At 32.6% G+C, this 9,110-nt stretch overlaps 1 protein-coding gene across 3 annotated transcripts; it reads left to right on the forward strand.

Moving 5' to 3' along the window:
- Positions 1 to 778: 778 nt before the first annotated feature.
- Positions 779 to 8,941, forward strand: LOC143351604 (xaa-Pro dipeptidase-like). Of its 3 annotated transcripts, none has more exons than XM_076783303.1 (9): positions 779 to 1,482; positions 2,286 to 2,484; positions 2,551 to 2,790; positions 2,864 to 2,925; positions 2,995 to 3,039; positions 6,470 to 6,739; positions 6,828 to 7,272; positions 7,392 to 7,543; positions 8,627 to 8,941. In XM_076783303.1, exons 2-9 carry the CDS (start codon positions 2,338 to 2,340, stop codon positions 8,667 to 8,669), a joined length of 1,404 nt encoding a protein of 467 aa, XP_076639418.1. In that variant the 5' UTR covers positions 779 to 1,482; positions 2,286 to 2,337; the 3' UTR covers positions 8,670 to 8,941. The 3 variants fall into 3 exon arrangements, with proteins under 3 accessions (XP_076639418.1, XP_076639417.1, XP_076639416.1); XM_076783302.1 differs by having other exon boundaries at positions 779 to 1,399; XM_076783301.1 differs by lacking the exons at positions 779 to 1,482; positions 2,286 to 2,484; positions 6,470 to 6,739; ... (1 more) ...; positions 7,392 to 7,543; positions 8,627 to 8,941 and adding an exon at positions 4,168 to 6,457 and having other exon boundaries at positions 2,776 to 2,790.
- Positions 8,942 to 9,110: the final 169 nt, after the last annotated feature.

Below are 9,110 nucleotides of genomic sequence, written 5' to 3' on the forward strand. Positions count from 1 at the left end.
TTAAATTCGTGTGACGAGCACGTAATGTGAACGTACGCGTGGACGAGTAAAAGAAGATTTTATCGTAAAACATGCAGTTGGACCTTGAGTCACATAGATTTGATAGAATTAAAGAGAAGAATCACGATAGATAACCCTCCTATTACATGATGGACGTGCTTAAATCTCTTACGTCATCGCTTGGAAATAGATAATTCAAGTTTCTACATGTAAATAAAATACGTGGCTATAAATAGCTACAATTAAAATTGTTTTTGTTATTTATATTTCTTGTAAGTATTGGCACGTGTGTATTATAAATTATACCTACAACAATTGCGAAGAATGAATAATATTTTTCCAGCTAGTCTTTATCGGTATATCGATCATAATTAGTGATAAGAATGATTTATGTGTAAATTCACGATTGAACGTCTAATACTAGAAACCAACATTATCTGTGAATTGATACTTTTTGAAGTACGTACAGTGAGTCATGACCCACTTACATACGAAGCAAACCAAATCATGCAATGTTGCCAAATATTAAAAAACTAAATAAAGCTACACGGTAGAAAGAACGTAACGGTATTTCATTAATGTTTAGACGAACTAACAAAAATCGAAATTCAATACTTGGCGTGTTTATTTATTTAAATTCTACGTTTATTATAAATCGATAAATCCGTTCTCTTGTAAATTCGAGTACACTTTTTTCACGATTAGCTTTATTTTTAGTTTTAACCGATACAAACTGAAAAAGTTAAATTTATTCTATTATACGTCCGTAGAAAGTACTTCGTAATGTTTTCGATCACTGGATTTGTTAAGATTACATCATATTGTGGATCGATGAATAATTCTAATAACTTTTGATTGTCAGTGTTCCATATTTATTGCTATTATTTTCCCTTTGCGTATATCTTGAAAAGATAATCAACGTCTAATCTAACCGTTGAGGACAGCAAATACATTATATAGATATCCGAAATTGTTTCAAAACAAATTATAACAGATTTTAAGCTCTGCTTCTTGTTCAAAATTCCGATATTACTGACCAACTCAATTGATGCCAGAAATGGAGACTTTTCCAGGAAAAGTTTCTCCTCTTACAGCACGAATCACTATTGACAAATAATATTTATAGCGTGTAAGCGCCCAAAAACCGAACGCACCTGATGTGTTATCGTTATACGTCGCAGATAAGAAATAATCAAGTCGAATGTAAACCGAGTATTTGGATTAAAAACGGTCACACCCAACCAAGGATATCTTCGTACTTGAAAATCATACAAACTGTCGATTAAATTTCGAAAGTGTTATTGGAATAAGTATCCAAGCAAGGGAATTGAGAATATTAGTCTAGTCTACAAGCCAATTGACAAGTGACACAAAGTAACATGACAGAAGCCACAGATTTGTATGTATGGATAACTTGCTCTAGCTTTTTTGTCATCATTTGCAAAAAAATTGATTGTCTCTAGATACAAATATACAATTATTGTAAGGACATTTGAAAAATGATCAATTAACCACTGAGCTTGATACATTTCATTATGTCCACTTTACCTTCGATCCCTTATTCTGTTCACCTATTTCCCTCTACATTGTAACTCCTCTGTACCATTGTATTCGTTTTAATAATTATATGATACAATAATTATTATTAAATGTTAACAAAACACCTTTAACGATATTATTTTTCATTGAATGTTGAGGTTATGAATTCCTTCGTACGAATGACTAATATTTTATAAATTTATTTCGTTTATTTATCTTGTTATAGTTCATTGTATAATCTTATTGTTAATGTTGTTTCTAATAATAAAGTTATAATAAAATACTTGTCCTATTTATTTATTTTTTTTATCATTCGAAACTGTGTTAATAAAGCAAACATAAAAACGTGTGAATTTTATTTCAATTCCTACTATTATTACACTTCGTTATAAATTAATTTGTAAGATTATACTCGTAAATTTTTTATGAACAAGATGTATCAAATGACAATTAATATACATAGAAGAATGAAAAAATAAATAATGTATGTTAAAACTTAATGTTTATTATATATTTAACAAATCATAAATGTACCATCATACAGAAAACACAATTGAATTAATTTATTATATACAAGTACTACTTCTTTCAAGAATTTTTCATGTATCTTTCAAATTAAGCAAAGGATTCGAATTTCAAGAGTTAAAATGTTCCTCAATTTTTTGTTAATTTGATTTTCAATGGTAAAATTTATTTTCATCCCTTTATTTATTGCTGTTCGGTAAATTTATGAACACTTATTTCAGAAATACCCTTGAACCCTATTTTCAAAGGGGTGGTCACACTTTGAAAGTACCTATGTCACTTTTCCAAAATAATAGAAAACGATTGGTGGATCGTATCAAAACAAAAACAAAGATCCCAATTGAAGGTAGTTTTATAATTCTTCAGGGAGGAATTGAAATTCCATTTAATGACACAGATATAAAGTGGCCATTCAGACAGGTAACTTTTATGTTTTATAGTTTAATAGACAAGAAGCAACAAATTTCAATAGAATTCTTTTAATAGGAATCATTTTTTCAATGGAGCTTCGGTGTTGAAGAACCAGGATGTTACGGTGCTATTGATTTGTCAACAGGAATTTCCATTTTGTTCGTACCACGATTGCCACAAGAATATGCAATTTGGGAGGGAAAGTTACACACATTAGAAGATTTTAAAAAACGATATGCAGTGCAGGAGACTTACTACACTGATGAGATAGCAAAAGTATTAAAATCAAAGCAAGCCACTCTTCTTCTCACTTTAGTAAGTTTTATTTTGAAATAACTATTTGCTCATAAAATAGTCCTATTTTAACTTGTTCTGTGAATAATTACAGAATGGGAAAAATAGTGATAGTGGTTTGCAAACTCAAGGGGCAGATTTTGATGGTATTAATCAGTAAGTGCTAATGACTTCCACATATTTTTATATTATGTAAAAATTGAGCTTATTTCTTATTTTTTTCAGGTTTAAAGTGGACAATAATGTTTTGTATCCAGAAATATGTGAATGGTAAGTGTAACAAAGTAAGAATTTATTTGTTTATGTTTAAAATTTTTTTTTAATTCTTGTCGCAAGTCTAAAATAGTATGCATAATTCGTTTCTTTAATACAAATCGAATCAGGGACTTAGTATATTACTGAAAACTGAAATAAATACCGATATTATGTCAGTTTGATGAATATTTGCATTTCTGTAACCGAACTCGAGGATCGGTCTTCATTTGTTTATATTCTATATCCCCTTTAGCAGAGTTGGGCAAATTTTCTCACGAATAACGAATAAAAATATCGGTTTTAAAACGATTCTCAAGTATTCATATGTCAATTATGTATCGTTTCTGCATTCAGTTTTTTTCAAAATGTTGCATTGAACGAGAATAGTGTTGTTATCAGAATTGGGAAAAGTTTATGCATATACAACGAATGAAAAGTTTTAAATTATTCGTAAACGAGCTTTTGCCCGTGTTTTAGTATTTACTAGAAACTTAAAAATTAAAAAGTTTAATTAATATTTAAATTTTAAATTATTTAACAATTTTATTTGTTATTCGTGAACGAAATTTGTCCAATTTTGGTTGGCGTCGATTATACAATTGACAATTTGTCACATCGATATTACTACCGATATTATTTTCAATCGAATCAAACTTCCTTCTTTACATCTGACACGAGTCTTTTTTTTTTAAATTAATTTATTTAAAGTCGCGTGCCCACTTTTCGGGTATCAGTGACCACATTTGTGTGGTTTTTTTTATGAAGTTTTTTTAAATAATGATCTAATAATACCGGAATTCCAGTTGTTAAATTGAAAGTATTTTGAAAGGTAGTTCCGAAAATACGTGTGCCACGTATTGCAAAGAAACTAAAAGTATTCCTATGATATTTTGTAAAAGTTATCCTACGCTGTATGTTCTTTTCATGTTGAACTTAAGAAAGGTATAATAAATAGAACAAAGATAAAGGATTTATCGTTAGACCTAATCTCATTAGATGCTTGTATGCTCTGTCCAGATGATACTAGCTGGTCATGTATGGGCAAAATTTCTAACGCGTGTGCATAAACAGCCGTCGGTCATAATATGTAAACTGAGAAAACAGTGGTACGAGTCTGATTCTGGGAAATTTGCTGGCCAACAGATTCTAACACAGACTAGTATTCTTGTACAAGAAGGACCGGAGATACAAGAAGTGCCGTTGATCGTCAGAAAAATGAACGACCTCGAAGCAATATGTAACAGTAAAAATGATAGAAACGTTCCTTCTGCGAATTCTGATGATAAGTTTCCCGATACCAAGAAGAACAGTCAGCCTGTACTTCATAACAAAAGTGTTTCAAACTTTCAAACTAACGCCGTGATAAAAAACAGACCGCCTAATCGGAGAATAGATATCGAAACCAACGAAGGAACCGCGGTGTTGTTTTGCTCTGATTTCGAGTGTCTGAAAGATTCTGACATAGAAGAGGTCTTGCAGGAATTGCAGTCGTTCAATACAGTCGACGGGGTGTATTCGCTGTTAGAAAACAAGATCGCTCATGAAATTAATTGCAGGGTTGCTCTGGAAGGGCTGAAGAAAGTTATAGAGTTGGAAAATAATTGGTCCAAACAAAAATCTAATAAAGCACAGAGAAATAGGCAATTTGAAGTTGATACCATTACTAGAGATATCGTGATGAAGCAACTGATTAAATTAATTATCAATAGTCAAGACAGTGAAATAATACTTCAGGGACTCATCGCATTGAAGAAAGATAAAGTTAGTCCACTTAGGAACGTGTATAGAGATTGGATGTGCGACGAAACTTTAAGTCGCGTTACAGATGGAAAATTCACGCCTGCACAATTGATAAATGTAATAAAAATTTTGTCCGCTTACAAAGACTTTAAGTATCGCAAAGCGATAGATACTTTATGGGTAGGTGTTTTGCTCAAGGAACAAGAAATCAATTCGCATACGCTAGTAGCGTTGTTCAAGTCGCTAAAATACTTCAACCGGAGTAAAAATATGGTGAAAATAATCCTCGAAAGGAAACTTTCCGATCTTTGGTTGAAATTATCGGGTACGCAAATTGCAGAAATACTGGATTGTTTTCACGATGATGTTTCTGCAACAAAGTGTTTGATAAGTGCCAGTAAGTGGGCAAGCATAAGTCTGAGTACATCCAATGAGAAAGACTTGATAAACTTTGTACGTAGTTTAAATGCAAAAGACTACATTGATATTAGAATCGAAAGTACCTTGCAGGAGTATTTGAAATCTAAAGCACCCCAAATTGAAGACTCTAATTTAATAGCCACTATAATGAATTATTGTAAAAATTTGCAGGTCAAGAATGAAGAGATTCTGTTAGAATGCGGGGAATATTTTATAAAACACAGCATGAATATACCAATTCATTTGCTCCCATCTATTCTTACGCCATTCGGTGTGCTGTATGTACAACCGCCGAATGCTGTTAAATTTTGGGAAACTTTCGACGAAATATTGTTAGTGAAATTTCACGATTTGAAGCTAGACGATGCTCTGGACATTCTTCTTTCTTGCACGTATCTAGAAAAGTATCCTGTAAAGTTTTTGGATAAAATATTTATCTCTCAGTTGATTCATAAACTTCATTTGAGAAATCATTCTGTTTTCTTTAATCGTATAAAAAACAAATTGAAACTATTAGATGCAGCTATGTCTTTGGAGTGTAAGGATTATCAAGACTTGCTTATCAAGACAACATATTCAAATCGAATAGAGAAACCATTATTCTTAGATGCACGAATCAGAAGAACAGTCAACATGATATATCAACCATTAGCATCTTTAGTGGGGGGAGAACACAAATTGAGTAAAAATGTGATCCTAAATCGACTACCAGTCATAAGTTTCTATATTCTCGATATATTGATTCATCCATTTATGGTATCAACTCCAATGTTCGATTTGAATGGATTGAAAAAGGATATAAATACAGTGGTTTTGATTTATTTACCAGAATATTATTGTAGAAATACACGACACTTGATAGGACCTCAGGTGATGAGGAAAAGGCATTTCAGAAAGTTAGGATTTCGTGTTATGACATTGGACTATTTAGTATTGCAAGATCTTTGGAACCAATCTGACAAATTATCGTCTTATTTGTTAAAAAGTTTAGATACCGTAGAGGGTGCTTTGTAGTAAACAAGCACCAAAATTTTAAACGAAATTCTCGTTTACTTTGGGACAAATTGTACATATAATATATTGTGTATGAAATAAAATGTTTTGTAAACGATATTGAATAATTTTTTATGAAATAATTAAGAATTCTTTACTGCTATTTATATTTCATGACGGCGATAAGCGAGCATACTATTTTATAATTTTATAGTGGATTAAATTATGATGTAATTTAATCTGTATAGAAAATAATTACTATTAAAAGTGTTCACCTACGTTTCCTTTGTAGCAGAGTCATCAAATCATCGGAAGAAATCGAGGTGTTGGAATATGTGATTAAAATAAGCTCAGACGCTCACAAGTTTATTATGCATTTAGTGAGGCCAGAAATTGAAGAGTTCCAAGCAGAGGCAGGTTTCATGCATTATGTATATTCTATTGGAGGCTGCAGACATGTATCTTACACTTGCATTTGTGGGTCTGGACATAATGCATCCATATTGCACTATGGACATGCTGGTGCTCCTAACAGTAAAGTCATAAAAGATGGCGATATGTGGTGAGCTTTGATCTTCACATTAAAAAGAATAAACACTCTGAACATTATATCTGTCAGATATAATACTATATTTTTCTCTTCATGCAAGCCTGTTCGATATGGGTGGAAACTACTGTGGATATGCAGCAGACATAACATGCAGCTTTCCAGCTAATGGAAAGTTCACACCGGATCAGAAGATGATATACAATGCGGTGCTAGATGCTCGTAACGCAGTAATGAACGCTGCAAAGCCTAACGTAGCTTGGACAGACATGCACATTCTGGCGAACAAAACCATGTTGACTTCGCTCAAGGAAGGTGGTTTATTAAAAGGCGATGTCGACGACATGTTAAAGGCGGGATTAAACGAAATCTTCCAACCTCATGGACTTGGACATTTCATGGGACTAGATGTCCACGATGTCGGTGGATACCTTGAAGGACATCCTGAACGTTCCGCAGCTCCTGGATTAAGAAAGTTAAGAACCGGTCGTGTTTTACAGCCCGGCATGGTCTTAACTATCGAGCCAGGATGCTATTTTATCGATTGTGTAAGTGTGAAAAGCATAATTAAGACATGTGTATATATTGTTGCACATAGAAAAGATGAGAATGAATTCTTTCCTTCTATGAATTAAATTTACTCGAGAGATCAATTAATGCATGACAGCAATTAGATGCAGCTTTGAACAATCCGGTTCAATCGAAATTCATCGTTGCTGAAGAACTGGAAAGATTCCGAGGCACGGGTGGTGTTAGGATCGAAGATGATGTCCTTATAACGGACACTGGAGTACGAAATTTGACCTCCGTACCTCGCACGTAAGTTCAAACGAATTTCAAATTGAAACATCTTGTTTGTTACATCGTTATTTATATTTGACCATTATCTGCTACCCTAAAATTCATTCACTAACAGTTATTAGATGTAACAAGTTGGATTTAGATGTTTGCAGACTGGCATTAGTTTTGTTACTACTGGTTAATTTCTATTAAATCTCATATTTTTATTGATAATTAATTAGAAGATATACAGGGTGTTCGGCCACACCTGGGAAACATTTTAATGGGAGATTCCAGAGGCCAAAATTAGATGAAAATCAAGAATACCAATTTGTTGATCGAGGCTTTGTTAAAAAGTTATTAACGTTTAAAGTTCTGCCCGTACTGAATTTTTTTCTCGAAAACGTGCAAGATTTCGGGGGTATGTCTATTCACCAAAAATGATTGTAATTGACCCCTGCAACCGAAAATAATTTTTCCAAAGCGATTTGAAATTTTTTTTTTTAATCAAAAAATTTCACACAATCTCGAATTTTTTTCTCGAAAGTGGGTAGGATTTCGAGGGTATGTCTAATGACCACAAATGATTGTTATTGACCCTTGCAACCGAAAATAATTTTTCTAAAACGATTTGAAATTTTTTTTTTTCCGTCGAAAAATCTCACACCTTCTCGAATTTTTTTCTCGAAAGTGGGTAGGATTTCGGGGGTATGTCTATTCACCAAAAATGATTGTAATTGACCCCCGCAACTGAAAATAATTTTTCCAGAACGATTTGAAACTTTTCAATTTTGTCAAAAAATCTGTCCACTTATTGAATTTTTTTCTCGAAAGTGAGTAGGATTTCGGGGGTATGTCTATTCACCAAAAATGATTGTAATTGACCCCCGCAACTGAAAATAATTTTTCCAGTACGATTTGAAATTTTTGAATTTAATTGTTAATAACTTTTTGACGAAGACTCCATCAACAAATTGGTATTCTTGATTTTCGTCTTATTTTGTCCTCCAGAATCCCCCAATAAAATTTTTCCCAGGGATGGTCGAACATCCTGTGTGTAGGAATATTTTTTCTAAATTTTGCGAACTTTTCTTTAAGCGTGAACGTATAATTTAATTGCAGCATCGAAGAGATAGAGAATTGGATAGCTCAAAGAAAAATGTAATTCGAACCGACAGCAGAAAGAGGAATTCGATCACTGAGAGAAACGGTACGTCATAATATATGCGGCTGTTTAACTAAGAACTTCGAGCAAAGACCGTTTGGTTACATATTCTGTTTTCGTGATATAACAACAGTCGTGGTACGAGATATAACGTCGCAAAATATTTTTACATGCATTTTTTATAGCGCATAGAATGCTATATTGAAATATATTTAATATTTTATGTACGAAGAAGATATGAATGAAAATAAAAAAAATTTATTTCTTACACACGTTATGTAGTATATCAATTTCTCCATTAAAAAAAAAATCTAATAGACATCATTGTAAATCGTAGGTTTCTATCGTAAATAATTTTAATTCGTAGCGATTTTCTGCAAGGCGAAAGGAAATGCAGCCAAGCGTAACCTTGGATGCGGTATCTTACGTTTTATTGAAAGG

Source organism: Colletes latitarsis, chromosome 2 (genome assembly GCF_051014445.1).
Source record: "Colletes latitarsis isolate SP2378_abdomen chromosome 2, iyColLati1, whole genome shotgun sequence".
Taxonomy (NCBI): domain Eukaryota; kingdom Metazoa; phylum Arthropoda; class Insecta; order Hymenoptera; family Colletidae; genus Colletes; species Colletes latitarsis.